This window comes from Primulina eburnea, unplaced genomic scaffold (assembly GCF_022965805.1).
Source record: "Primulina eburnea isolate SZY01 unplaced genomic scaffold, ASM2296580v1 ctg502_ERROPOS157194, whole genome shotgun sequence".
Classification (NCBI taxonomy): domain Eukaryota; kingdom Viridiplantae; phylum Streptophyta; class Magnoliopsida; order Lamiales; family Gesneriaceae; genus Primulina; species Primulina eburnea.
This window is the reverse complement of record NW_027331305.1, coordinates 22,598-37,327: the sequence shown is the minus strand read 5'-3', so window position 1 is coordinate 37,327 and position 14,730 is coordinate 22,598. Positions and strand designations below refer to the sequence as shown.

Below are 14,730 nucleotides of genomic sequence, written 5' to 3'. Positions count from 1 at the left end.
TTTTTTAAAAAAATTTTGACCAAGCTCATAAAACAAAACAACCCTAACTTATACTATAAATATAAAATTTATTAGTTTAAGACAGCATATTCCCGGAATAATCTTCGTTTTCACATGGAACCAGATCAGTGAAACACAAACATTCTGCATTCTATATGCTACATTTATTCACGTTTAATTCTAGCATCTGTTACTGATTACAAACATGCACGCGGAAAAAAACATGTCAAAAAAATAAAGAAAACAACGGCAAATGCATGAAAAAAGACTACTAATCTTTGATAAAAAAGCACAAGGGTACTGCCGCGGTTTCAGCGGTATTTACGATAGTTGGGGCAGTACATAAAGCTTTCAGCATATGCCACGAGGTTCTCTGGTTGCGGGAGACGAGTAGCCAAACCTTAATGGCAAAAAAAAAAAATTTAAACGTAACAGATGACACAACTATAGTATTATTTCATGTTTTCGTATATGAGATTAAGATGTCGCCCTACCAAGTTCGTATGCTTTTGCAGCTACTTTGGCTGCAATCTGGGCTGAAATCTTTCTGATGTTTGCAAATGGTGGATACACAAGTCCTTTATCTAAGTTCTCTTGGCTGACTTGCGAAGCTAATGCTTCCGCTGTTTCAAGAAAACAAGTCGACAGGAAAGATGAAAAATGATCAGAAAGAAATGTCAGATCCAAGCCCTTGTGTTGTATTCTTTGCAAGTTGTTCGTTTCCTTACAATGCCGCGGTTTGCCTTCTTTATTGACAAAGTTTAACATTAAATAAACTTACAAGCTACCAAGAGCATGTCATCATGAACTCGTATAGCGCCAGAAATTATCAAACCCAAACCGAATCCAGGGAAGATGTATGCATTATTTGCCTAAAAGATGTTAAATTCATGCTTAAGTCGGTTAAAAAAATGGGAGCCGAAACAAATGAACTCTGGTGGAAGTTAATAAGACTGAACCTGGCCAGATGCATAAGAAGTCCCGTTATATTCAACAGTAGCGAATGGGCTGCCACTGGCGAAAATGGCTCTGCCCTGAAGATACCAAAATGAACAATGATTAAACTGATGGCATCAGAGGTATGTTGGTAAAGATGAGAGCTGGCCCGTAAAAGTACCTCACTCCATCTATAAGCTTCTTCAGCTGTACATTCGGACTGCGAAGTCGGGTTGGAGAGAGCAAGAATAATGGGTTTCTGAACGTAAAAATACGGTCTTTGAGCATGTGTGAGCGCAAGTTTTATGCGAGGACAACAAATAAATAAATTCACTTAAGATAACGTACCTCATTGAAGGATGCCATTGCCTGGATCACTTCTTTTGTGAACGTTCTTCCTGCTCCAGAAGATCCAATTAAAACTGTTGGTTTAATGACCTGTGCAAAGGAGATAGGTAAGATTGGCACGTCCACCCAGCTCATTTTTTTGCATTCAATTACAACATCAAGTTCACACCTTTACAGCATCTAACAAGCTTTCAACAGGTTCATGTTCGTGAGCCCAGGGCCTCTTAAAATGTTGAAGCAACTCCAAACGAGACTTAACGATCAACCCCTTGAAAAGAACAGAAAATTAGGGATCTGATATTCAGAGATGGAAGAAATAATTAGATCTGCTTGTTGACAAAGACCATGAAATTAGATTACTTTTGAGTCTACAAGCCAAATCTTCTTGCGAGTCTCTTCCAGTGGGGCACCAGTCTGCATAGAAATGAGAGAACAATAATCACAAGACTTCTCATGATTTAGCTCGAAAAATGCAGATGCTTATCGTCCTTTAACCTGTTTCGACATTTCAAGAGCAATGAGTTCTGCAATACCAGTGCCAGCCTGCAATTAGGGCGCATCAAAAGACAGAGGATCATGCATATTTCACTGGATATATAAAAAGACTATGCAGTGATAAAAGTATAAGCGGAAGAAACATATTACACGTAGTATCAATCCACGTACTACATTTCATACTACTCAAGCACAAGAAGACAACATAAAATAGAGAAAAATGATGACAAAAGGCACCTCTCCAGCTCCGAGGAACAAGAAAGTATGTTCAGCTAAAGTGCGCCCAACTAATTTCAACGAAGCAATAAGACCGGCAAGGACCACAGATGCAGTACCCTGACACAAATAAAACCGTATGAGCTAAGCAATGGATGACAGCAATACTTGAACTAAGGCCAAAACATATTCTCAGAAGAGATGTAAAGACTAATTAGTACAGTAAAGTTACCTGAATATCATCATTAAAAACGAGATGGGTACTTCTATACTTCGCAAGGAGATCAAAGGCGTTGTGATTCGCAAAGTCTTCAAACTAAATGGTTTCCAACACGGAAAACATGGTTAAGAATCAGAATCGCAGAACAAACTGGCAAACACCAAACCCTTGGGGCAAAAAATGACTAACTTGTATAAGGACTTTTTCTCCGTAATTTTGCTTCACCGCAATCATAAACTCATGCAGAAGTTCGGAATATTCCTGAAAATGCCAATAATTATAGTTTAAAGATCTTTAGAGGAAAAATATGACTTCTTTTGGATTAGTGATAGGTATTTAACCTGTCCAGTTGCTCTTCTCCGTCTGAGTCCAATATAAAATTCATCATTTAACAACTCCTCGTTGTTTGTCCCCACGTCAATGGTCACAGGCAGGCACTGGGATGAATAACAATTATGAACAACTTTAGCTTTGGCAACTTTAGCTTTGGCATAAGCAAAATAGCTACAGCCAATAAGACATCGAATTTATGGATCAATGATGAATCATAAGTTGGTTAAGATGTTCCATTTTTCGAGAAACAATTAATTTATTAGCAACTAATAAGGTAAAATATTAGAAAGGCTAATGATGGCATAGATTAAACATGATGTTATGAAACAGAGATTTAGGAAAATAGAAAAGCTAGTCACGGAAAAACTTACAGCGGACGGACGGATGCCACCGAGAGCTGAATATAAAGAAAGCTTTCCCACAGGTATGCCCATTCCCTGGCAAGAAAATTTGATTCTAAAAAACATTAAAAACCATTCTTGATTATTTCATGCAAGATAGAAAACACCAAGGTAAACAATTCTAAAACTTTTCTTGGGAATACCATAAAAGAAACAAAATATACATGTACCTGGCAGCCAAGGTCTCCGAGTCCCAAAATCCTCTCACCATCTGTCAGCACAATGACTTGAATTTTCTTCTGCGGCCAATTTCTCAATACCTCAAGAATTCTTCCCCTGAAAAGTACTACTAATCATCAGTTTAATAGGTGATAAACAAAACGTGTAGTGTCACTGGAATGAAACGTACTTTTCTTTGAGACTAATAAAGAGGCCCTGAGGTTGCCTGAATATGCACCCATACTTTTGGCATGCTTCGCCTACAGTTGGAGTATAGACGACTGGGAGCAACTCTTCGACATTGTCAATGAGAAGTTTGTAGAACAGTTTTTCATTTCTCTCCTGAAGATGAACACAAATACAAATATAAGTATATTGATGCTACATGGTAAAAATAACAACGCTCATCATGGTTCTTAAAACAAAGACTTTAATTGGTTTTTAATATGTTGGAAGTTTCGTAGATGCAGCTAATAACAATTTTGATGACCATAGAGTCGCAATGAGAACTAAGCTAAAAGAGAAATTTTAATAAAATAACAGGGTAATTGTTTACCTGGAGATCCATCATTGCCATGTACCTCTGTAGTGGTACCTGGTACTGACGCATGTTGTGCATCATTTTTTTCACCTATTCAGTACAATATCAAAAAATTTAACAAAACCCCATGAAGTAAATGATTAAAAACTATATCATCTGATTGAAAATTCAGAAATTGAGGAGTCAATTGCAGTAACCTGAAGGTCTTGGCTGATGACAACTGGAGGAAGAAGACCACGTAAAAAGTGGGCATCCCTCTCTTTCTCGGTGAATGCAAGACCCTTGTTATGGTGGGGGTCACGCAACAATTGATAACCACTGAGAAAGAGAAATAGATATACTACTATTGGATGAAGAAAGAAGATTTGAGACCGCATATCAATTAAACATAGATAATTAATTTAGTATCTCAGATGATACGGCAAAACACAAGATTAATCAAGCATCAAAATTCTTGCCACCAAAACTAATTATATTTAAATGCAAATCGCCTTTTAAATATATTGCCTAACCTTTACAAAGCTTAGCAAATACTTTGATCCTTGGTTCAGGAAGCATTAAAGACACCGTTGTATTACAGAATGTGATACTAAACCTGGACATACGTCATCTCACAATGCATGAGATTTAAATATGATCAAGTACTAGAACCCTTCGAAATCGATAATCATCACACGACTGACTGCCTATGCAGTCTTATTTGACATTTTGTTGGTCAGTTTCTACACAAATAGGCAAGCATCCCCGGCAATAGACCTCGACCAGTACAGCAATGCGTGACAGTAATAACATCATAACATTTTCCAGAAAGAATTGAACTACATCTAGATGATCAAACACTACACGGAAGGGGAGACGTGTTTTTCATAATTTCCGTAAAATTGCAAGCAAGAAAATACAGCAACTTCCCAATCAACTCCAGAGCCACTAGCCGACAAGATAAGTAAAGGAACACAAACCACACGATTCCAAGATATAAAATAAATTAACATTGTATATTAAAAGTAAAATATATAAGCTGGAAAACAAATCAAAATCTATCCATAAACAGGAACACAAAAGTATAACGCCTGAAAGGAACGTGTGCGAATAGTTTTTTTACCTGGCAACAGTGACAGTCCAGGGGGTGATGTACTGATCCTCGGTGGCGCTATCCTCACCGTAGACATCTTCAACTCCGCCACCGACGGTGGTACTCGTTTCTTCCTCAATCACTGATAACTGTGACTCTACCGTTGGTGAAGGAGGAGCATTCTCCCGGATCTCCTTCTCCAACAAAACGCTCAGGTTTCGATCACCCGGAGAGCCATTTGAGCTCAGAGAAGACACCACCACTGCAGGTGGAGAAAATTTCTTTGTTTGTGTGGACTGTACCAAGCTTTTCGACACCCCAGAAAGAGGATTGTTCTGCATAACACCAAGATAATAAGCAACAGACTAAACAAACTAAGAATAAAAATGGGGTCTTTATCAAAAAAAAATATATGTTTAGGAATTGAACGTGGATTTCCTGAAAACACAGAAAGATTTGAGCTTTCCTGAAATTACAAAAAAGATTTGAGCTTTCGTAAATTTTCTTGAAACGGGTAATTTACAATCTGATATTTATAGAAAGGCTGTGCTTATTCTACCAATCTGGGATCAAAATCAAGAATTGAAGTAGTGTGAAGCATGAAACATGGGATATTAAAACTGAACGCACGCACATTAAAAAGGAAAACAATATCCGTCAAGATTGACAAAAACTAAGAAAATACCAGAAAAGCGCTTCCATTCAACGAGAACATGTTGTCCAAGATTCACGAAAGAGAGAAAGATAGAGAAAAGAGGAAAAAGAAAGAAGAAAAATGAAAAGAGTGTGCTCAAGAATTCCTTTCCTTTCTCCTCTCTCTCTCTCTCTCTCTCATTAGCTCGAGTCCGCTTTTTAACAGGTAATTACACTATCAAGTTTCAATCAGGACACAACTCGGACCCTCGGGGCTAACGTCTCATTTCAATATTTTAGAGAAAAAAATAAAATTTCATATTATTAGCTTAAAATATATGGTGAAGAACATAATTGATTTATCTTACTGACATAATTCATATATTGGTCTGAAAATTTACTCAGTGTACATCAAAGATAGCGACGACAAGTTCATATATTGTTAAAAAAAAAACTAAACTCAAATTCTTATACCATATAATACCAAATTATAATTGCTCTCTCAAAATGACTCCCCAACAATAAGAATATTATTGTTCACATTTCATGGTAAGGTAATATTTATAATACTGATACAATCATTATTTTTCTAAAAAAGTTGGATTTGAGGAATCAGAATTTAAAAGTTTCTCAATTTTTCTCAATCTTGTGGTAATGATCTTTTCTTATATATAAAAAATGACTGATTTTCCTATATCATTGGAATAAAATATTTATAAGTGGATGAGGATGGTATGTTTCAGCATCATCGCCTAAAACGTGTTGCCAACACATGCACATAATATATCCTCAATTTTTTTTTAAAAAAAAAAACCCCCAAGTGCGTAAAAAACTATTTATAATTTTTTTTTATGTTTGACTTATTTTTCAAAAAGGGTTTTAATGTAATAAAAATACTATGTGAGATATGAAAAAGGGTGTCACGTTCAATTATTATCAATTGTGTAGTTTTGTGCAATTATTAGTGCATATAATGGGGCAATAACTATAGCATGAATATTTTTGAAACTTTATAATATGAGGACATAATTCAAAATGGTGGGTTAGTGGATGACTCCCTCTACATTTGGCCCCCATTCATCCACGTCCACTATATGCTAGAATCTATCCCCCTTCAAGTTTTGCATGTTCAAATTCTATCCCCTCAAAAAAAAAAAAAAATTTAAACAAAATAATATTATCTAGGATTGCCACCGGGTCGGGTACAACTTTACCATTTCCCGATTCAACCCGGTCCAATCCTTCAGGTTGTCCGCTAGTTGATGGGACAAGTGGAAGAATCTTTTAACAAGTGTACTTTTGATTCATTTTGTCTGAAGCCCAAATATTTGGCCCAATATTGTATCTCCAAACCTTGTATGTTTTGTAATAACAATTGACCTGCTATCTTTTTTATTTTTTTTTATTTTTATTAGAAAGAATCCCATTTTCTTTGTAAAAATCGTGGTTTTGTTTTTATCTCTAAAATAAAAATAAATGAAAAATAATATTAAATGCGTTTGGTTTCAGAATTAAAAAATTTAACACACTTTTTTATTGTAAAATCTAGGCAACCGTACCGATCTCACTGCAGAGTACCACTCACTTCACTCGTTCTCCTCTCAAAAAGACCAGAAAGAAAAGAAGAGAGAAAAAGAAATCCCATTCCCTGTGTGTAAAGAGGGAGAAAAGATGGAGGTAAATGATGAATTTGAGATAATGGATATGGAAGACGATGAATTTGAGTTTACTTTATCTGAGGTAACTTCAGTCAGAGTTGCTTAATTTTCATTTGCTAATCTGAAAGATTTCATCTTTACACGCCTTTTAGTTAGTGGCTGCAAACCTTTCAGTGGTTTTCCATTTTCATTGATTTCGATGCTAATCCGATTAATAACTCTGTTTCCGTTCTCTGAAATGTTAACAATCTGCATCAATGGCTGATTGAAGAGTTTTTGGTTTGTTTTTTGGTCTATGATTTTGTGGGTTTTAAAGAAAGAAAAAAGGATTCTTGATATCTCATTTGATGGGTATATAAAGCAAGAAAACTACTCGTTCATTGATGATTACTCGAGCAAATCTATTGATTTGCTGATTCTGTGACAAATTTTGTATAGGAATTCTGATTATAAGCTTAGCAGGCGATTTTATTTAAGTTGGCAATAGTCTTACTTTTTTACACGCCGATTGGTTTTGTATATAAACTCGTTGTACAGATTGAATTCAAAATAATACAGAGAAATATTTTCTCCCAGATTATCCTCTCATCTCTTAACATGGTATCAGTAGGAATAACACTTTCCAGCTTTGTCTCCTTGTCAACTCATCGGAGTTGATTAAATTGCCTGATGGCTCAATCACTAAGCCTGATTACTCCGATCTGAATCTGTTGCAATCTTGGATTCGAAATAACAATGTGGTTATTTCTTGGATCGTCAATGCAGTTTCTAAAGAAGTCTTTCTAAGTATCGTGTTTTCCTTGTCCTTTGATTCTGTGTCGTATATTTACCGTAAAGATTTGAATGATTGGTGATTTTTCAGTTTACCGATAAAGATTTGATATTTAATAGGTTTTGGCATGGATAAATTATCAGTTAGTTTTCAGTTTTACTGTTAAAGAATTGATCTTTATTCGGTTTTGGCGGGGTTAAATTACCGTTAAAGATTTGATCTTTACTCCGTTTTGGTGGGGACCAATTATCGGTGATTTTTCAGTATACCGTTAAAGATTTGATCTTTACTCGGTTTTGGCGTGGATAAATTATTGGTGAATTTTCAGTTTTAATCTCTTACCATGTTATAGTCACTTCAAGTAATAGTTTTTGATTTCTGTGAAATGTTAACAAACTACTTCAACGCCTAATTGCCTGTATGAAATAGTTTTTGATGTGTTTTTCTGGTTTATGATTATCTGGTTTTCCGGGATTTTTTTTGTGAAATAAATGTGCTGCATTTTTGTTTTATGTGCCTGAATCCGAATAATTTTTACAATGATACTGGAAATCAATCAGTTGTCGATCGAATACTTTAATTGAGGTGAACGTTAAATATAATCTGGAGTTTACATAATTGCACAAGAAATTTGATTTTTTTATTTGAGAAGGGTGTTCCTGACTTGCTCACCTCCTACTGCATCCCCCCTTAAAACACTGGCACCCTTCACATATCAAATATTTGTTTCTTGTTGTTGAAGTTTCTCAATGATGACGGCTTTTCATTTTCTTGAAATAGATCATGGAAATGGAGAACTTATTTAAAGAAATGTGTGACAAATTTATCAGTCAAAGTTTCTGCCAAGAGCTTGCCACCAAATTTAGGTATGCTTTATTCTTCCGTAATGTCTATTTTATTCTGGATGGTTCACAGTGTATGCCCTGGACATTTTTAGTTAGGTCTTTTGGTTTTAGAAGTTTTTCTTGCACTCCAATTCATCCTAACAACAGTAAGGAGACTGCACACTTGCACTAAATTATGGCGCTGTTCATTTTATGCAGTCATTCAGTTTACCGTTCGGAAAAATTTCCAGTAAAATGGGAGCAGGTGTTTGTTCTAAACTCTTTGTTTATCATTTTTGTTGTTATAATATCTAATCGTTTTGGCTCAGGCTGTTAATATTCTTATATTCAGGTGCGAAGCTGGTTTCGAGATAAACAGAGTACTTTGGCAGTTAAAGCTACTCCGTCCTTTTCTCCGGATAAAACTTTGGCTTCTCCTAGGGCTTTACCAGTTAAAAGAAGAGGTAAAGGTCGCCTTCTTTTACTGCAAAATATATGGTTTGTGATTGTAGAAATGAAAAAAAGAAGAAGTCATTCTATATGATTCGTTACATCCAGAGCTGGAAGATGTACAAGGTGAAGTGTTAGCAAAAAAAGTAAGATACATAACAAAATCGAGTATTTTTAACAGTATTTGGTTAATTTTTTCATTTCAAGTGTTCTGTTAATACAAGAAATGGATGTTATTTAGTGTCAGTGTCGTGCATGTCGATAGTTCACATGTGATTGCTTGGGCTATAATAGCTTATGCAATTTCTTGCCAGTATCAACAATTTCTATCAGTGAAGCAGCTGTGGAGTTACCAAACTTGATGTTTGAAGCTAGATCAGCAAAAGATTATGCTTGGTGAGCATTAATTAAATCCGATTCTGCTTAATCATCCTCTGATCTTTTAATATTCCTTTAAACAACTCAGCATCGTTAAAATATTGTCTTGCTGGTTTTTGTATGATTTGTAGACCTTAATTTTTGTTATTTTGCGACTTTGTTACATCATTATGGTTATGGCAACTTGACGCAGCATCCTTTCCCCGTTTCTTAGGTTCGACGTTGCGTATTTCCTCAATTTCAGAGTTCTCAACTCCGGGGAGCTTGTAAGATCCTTTCACTTTTCTTTCGTATTGTTTTCCATTTACCTGCCATGATTTTCCCTTTGATTTCCGTCATATATTTGAATTCGTCATGGAGGGGATCTGTTCTTGTGAAAACATAGCTTCTTTTTTTTTCTCCTTTTTTCTGATTTCATTGTTTAATTTCTACTTTTTCCTCCACGTTTCTTGGTTTCCATTCCTATGACAAGATTGTTGGTAGTGAAGCTATTCTAAGTATTCCCTGTCAACATGACAGATGGTTCGTGTGAGATTTGCGGGTTTTGACAGAGAGGAAGACGAATGGGTGAGCGCTGACAGGGCAATAAGGGAGCGGTCGATTCCTTTAGTTCCTACCGAATGCGACAGTGTTAATGTCGGGGATCAAGTTCTCTGCTACAGGGTACTGCTCTTCTCTTACCCTTCAAGTTGTGCCTCGAAACAGGCTTTTTAACTTCGGCCTTTTAATGTCGATTCCCAGGTCAACGAATATCATGCACTTTATGTTGACGCTCATGTCACTGGAATCGAAAAGAGATCACATGACGAGAGCTGCTGCACATGCGTCTTTAATGTTCGCTACGAGTATGACAACGTCGAGGTATTAAATCCTTTTTCCCCTTAATATTTCGAATATGGATATTTTTAGTGTTAGAAATTTTTAAGGAATGTTGAAAACCTGAGATTCGCAATTTGTAGTAGTGTGTGTGTGTGTATATATGTATGTATGTATGTATTCATTTTTACTTTGTCTTGCCCAAGTATTATGAAGGATTAGTGTCATACACTATTATCATATCCAATTATGTTGATTTATCGTCTCTATATTTTATATCATACGTCGTCTCATTCATGAGCCAAACGATGTCTGTGATGTTTGCTTGTTTTGTGAATAGGAGAAAGTTGGATGTAATAATCTGTGTCGCAGGCCAACACAATCCTCATCGAAGGAAATCAAGGCGTCGGGCTTCTCCATCTTGTCATGATTTTTGTTCGAGGAAAAAAATAAGGTTTCGGAGGACAGAAATGTCATGTAATAATCTACATCATCTGTACTACATTATTAAACTTGAGACTTATATATTATAAAATTAACAAATTTTGGTGTCTTTTTATTCGATGTCAAATCTATCTTTATTTGATTTAACTTTCATTATTCAAAGAAAAAAGTTTATTATAGTAAATTTATCATCATAATATTATTATTATTATTATAAAAACTAAAATCATATAAAAATAATCTATATAATTTTTTTATTTTAAAACTTTTTCACAAATATCTTGTTTGCACAAGAGACACTAGTTAGAATAGGTTTCTTGTGAGACGGTCTCACGAATTTTTATTTATGAGACAAATCAACCCTACCGATATTCACGATAAAGAGTATTATTTGCATAAAAAGTAATATTTTTTAATAGATGATCCTGTCTGATAAAATATGACCCGTGAGATCGTCTCACACAACTTTTTGTCCACAAGTTATTGTAAAAAGAAAGTAGTTAATTTTCTTATTTGTATCAACTGTACAATGATTAGGCTAGTAAATCAATTTTATTTATTTGTGATTGCAAATGATATGTCGATTAGATCATATACAAGTGTATATATATCCTTACTCTGTAAATCAATAAGAGCAATTTTTGGAGAATCCATTATTGTCAAAAGCTTTGTCAGTTACAGTGATCATTAACTTCAAAAATTTAAACAATTCATGTTGAAAAATGGTTGTTATGGACTGTCATTTTCAAGTTTCTGAATCGTTCTACGGGTCGGGTCAAGACCCACGAACGATTATTGCTAACAACAAAAATGAATATCCCCGTCGATTCATGAACAATGATGTATCTATCGGGTATCGAACGTATTCAAGGCGGCAAACAACTGCAAATCAATATTTTATTGTTTAAATAATTAAATTAAATAACCATGGCAAGAAGCCCGTCTAGCTCAGTTGGTAGAGCGCAAGGCTCTTAACCTTGTGGTCGTGGGTTCGAGCCCCACGGTGGGCGCGTGACTTTTTTTCAACCCTTTATCGTTGCTGGGCTCGAACTAAAGCCCATTTCAATTATGGGCTTTTTCTGGCTGATGTCAGAGTATTGGGCCATGTACAAATCCGGACTCCAGTTTTCTCCCTTGGGCCAAAGTCCTGGAATTTTTTTCATTTTATTTTATTATATATTTTGGCTGAAAATCAATATTAAAATATTGAAATGCTTTTATTACCTTAATTACCTCCAAACGTAGGCAACATTCAGAGGCCACGGGGCATCATGTTGTATATTCTAGACTTTTCATTATGAAAGTGGCAACTATTAATTCTCAGTTTGTGTGGTCCATAATAGAGATTGCTTGTTATCCATATTCACCAACTCTTTTTCAAGTTCTTTTTCTTATCTCCCCCCCATATTGAGCTTTTAACTATTTGAAAGCGAAAATCAATTCTAAACGCGCGGCTTCGATCTTATTTTTAATCAAGATCATCTTATTTGTTTATCATATTTCGTCGATGTTTGAGTGCTTTTAATCTTAGACGGGTTTTTTTTGCATTGCAAAACAATAATTTTGATTTAAAAAGTGATAAATATTTTTTTATATATCATCAAATAAGAGATTCGTCTTGCTCAATAAATATAGACGTTACTCAATTTGGCTCATTGGATCTACACTTTGGGATGCTACTCATTTTCAAAAGCACACACCATGTGTCATGAATCCTATGGTCGGTACAATTCTAAAAAGTGTAGTGTTTTGGAACTGACCATGTCAAAGTATATATTTTTTAATATTCAAAAGTTTAATCGAGAATTATTTCATGTTTCAAAGTTAATAAAAGTGATACTTTTTTTTCAATAATTGAGCCATCCACTCCACCCTTCGCTTTCTTGTTTTTGGAGAGTTCTATTAATGTGTACATACATATATATATTTTTCATTTTACGGTGAAAACCTAGTTTATTTCTGGTCGAGCCATAACATGTCTATGTAATAAGACTACTTTTGATTGGAAGATAAAATTATAAAATGATGATGAGATAAATGATAAAAAAAAAATAATTGAAATAGAAATATAATATATAATGATAAAATAATATTATGTTTGGTATGATTATTAGAATCAGATAATTAAGAATCTTTTAATGAATTGACAAAATTATCCTTCCACTTTTGCGATGGAAGCGGTCGGCCGACCGACAGGAGGAGGGATGGTCGTCCGGCACCTGCGTGGTGGTCGGCGGCGAGGGTAGTCGGCCGGAGGTCGGTGGGCGTGTTAGAGTAGGTGCACGTCGAGTCAAGTGTTGGCCGACTGTTCACAATGAAACTCTTTGTATAAACGATCTTTATTTTAATAATATTTCAATTTATTAATTTGGCGCATCTTTATCTTTATACCCATGCTAGTTGCATAGATAAAGTCCTTGAATATACAAATAGTAGAAAGAATATGAGATGCTCATATGATGAGTATCATGAAACTCATATTTGGAATACTGTATATTCTAAACCGTTCCTAGTCGATTCAGCCGCCACTAAGAAGGATAAAGGCCGCTCGAGTTAGAGACTAGTATCTGCGATGTGAGTACCATGTTTCATTGGTAGGGGACATTGTGATGTCCGAACATGCAGATAGGTGCTCCTTGTAGAGTGCACTGAACAACCCTCCATAAAAGGACTTTCCAAGTGGTTCTCACTTATCGAGTGGAAAAGTCCTGGTTTATGGTTGTACAGAATTAGTCCTTATGACCCGGGACAACATTGAGACTCTATGTGCTAGCGTTTCACTTTGACTTGTTTACCGACTCTTATGGGGTCATTAGGTGGCAAGGTTGGGTGTTACGGCGAAACATATAGGAGTCGATGCATTGTAGTCGGGGATTCACCGCTTACCTACGGGTATGGATATCCTATGTGTTTTTCATGTATATGTGGGTTGAAATCTCTGATCAGAGTATGGTGGTAATTATGAAAGGGGTTTCATAGATTACACCATCGATGCAACCACAACATGACACATAGTATCGATTCATTGACAACTCTCGATAAACCAATAGTTGTCGAATCGGTCGGGATATATGAGTTGAAGGGACCGTACTGTACGCTAACCATAATTGAATGGTTCTTGCAGGCACTATCATGTGATACCTAGGGAATCACGTAAGCGATGCTGCTAGGCGTTTAACGTGATTGGTTGGGTACTATCAGACTTGAGTTCTGACGTTCTTACTATCAAGGAGTTGATAAGTAAGAATGGAGCAATTGGGGTATGCTCGAATAAGGACATGTTTAGTCCGAATCACATTGAGATGTGAACCCACGGCTAGTTGTATCAATGAACCATTGAGGGCCACACAAGTACTTGCTTTGTAAATCCCGAAGAGAAGTAAAATAGTTCAAAGTGTTGAACGGCTTATAAATGTGTTTATAAGCGTTAAGAAAAATAGAAGTATGACTTCTAAGAGAGAAATATAAATTTTAATTTATGGAAGTGTTCCTAAGATTAAAATTTGGCCAAGTAAATAATGTAGTTGAAAATTGTGATTTTCATGAACATTATTGGAGACTAAATTAAATTAATTCAAGTGTTGAATTAATTAAACACTAGTGGACCTAGTAGAGTCTAAATAATTAAATTAATTCAAGTGTTGAATTAATTAAATAATATTGAGTCTAGTAGAGCTCAATTTAAATAATTATTTAACTAGTGAGACTTGAGTGAAATCAAGTAATATTTAATTAATCTCAAATGTGTTTGAGATAATAAAATTTAGTCTATGGTTTTTAATGTGTTAAAAACCATATAATATAAGTGAGACATGCTAGGGTTTGCATGCTTGGGAGGTGAAAGGTTGTTGATTACTTTTTAATAAAAAATTCCAAAAGCATGCAACTTTTGAGAGACAACTTTACACAACAACCTAGGCTAGTCTCCCTCTCACTCTTCAACCTCACTTGGCCGAAATTCTACACCAATTTTTCTCTCATTTTCTCTCAAGTTTTGTTCTTCATTTTGGAGACAAAAATTCTTTCTCTTTGAA

General features: G+C 35.3%; 2 protein-coding genes and 1 non-coding gene across 3 annotated transcripts; 2 read left to right on the top strand and 1 right to left on the bottom strand.

Annotated features, from left to right (window-relative positions):
- Positions 1-129: 129 nt before the first annotated feature.
- Positions 130-5,567, bottom strand: LOC140821271 (NADP-dependent malic enzyme, chloroplastic-like). The gene is made up of 20 exons (XM_073181706.1): positions 5,407-5,567; positions 4,752-5,056; positions 3,847-3,967; positions 3,665-3,739; positions 3,299-3,450; positions 3,120-3,225; positions 2,920-2,985; positions 2,557-2,652; positions 2,405-2,476; positions 2,228-2,311; positions 2,017-2,115; positions 1,780-1,827; positions 1,645-1,698; positions 1,454-1,552; positions 1,285-1,374; positions 1,118-1,195; positions 960-1,034; positions 782-872; positions 495-623; positions 130-400 (listed from the first exon to the last, which is right to left on the bottom strand). Exons 1-20 carry the CDS (start codon positions 5,434-5,436, stop codon positions 312-314), a joined length of 1,959 nt encoding a protein of 652 aa, XP_073037807.1. The 5' UTR covers positions 5,437-5,567; the 3' UTR covers positions 130-311.
- A 1,324-nt stretch (positions 5,568-6,891) lies between these two features.
- On the top strand, positions 6,892-10,838 carry LOC140821272 (protein SAWADEE HOMEODOMAIN HOMOLOG 1-like). Its single transcript, XM_073181709.1, has 9 exons — positions 6,892-7,094; positions 8,565-8,650; positions 8,828-8,873; positions 8,961-9,072; positions 9,373-9,454; positions 9,651-9,702; positions 9,956-10,099; positions 10,178-10,297; positions 10,593-10,838. The coding sequence occupies exons 1-9, from the start codon at positions 7,026-7,028 to the stop codon at positions 10,680-10,682; spliced, it is 801 nt and encodes a 266-aa protein (XP_073037810.1). The 5' UTR covers positions 6,892-7,025; the 3' UTR covers positions 10,683-10,838.
- A 795-nt stretch (positions 10,839-11,633) lies between these two features.
- TRNAK-CUU (transfer RNA lysine (anticodon CUU)) lies at positions 11,634-11,706 on the top strand. Its single transcript has one exon. It is a non-coding gene; the product is annotated as a tRNA-Lys (tRNA).
- Positions 11,707-14,730: the final 3,024 nt, after the last annotated feature.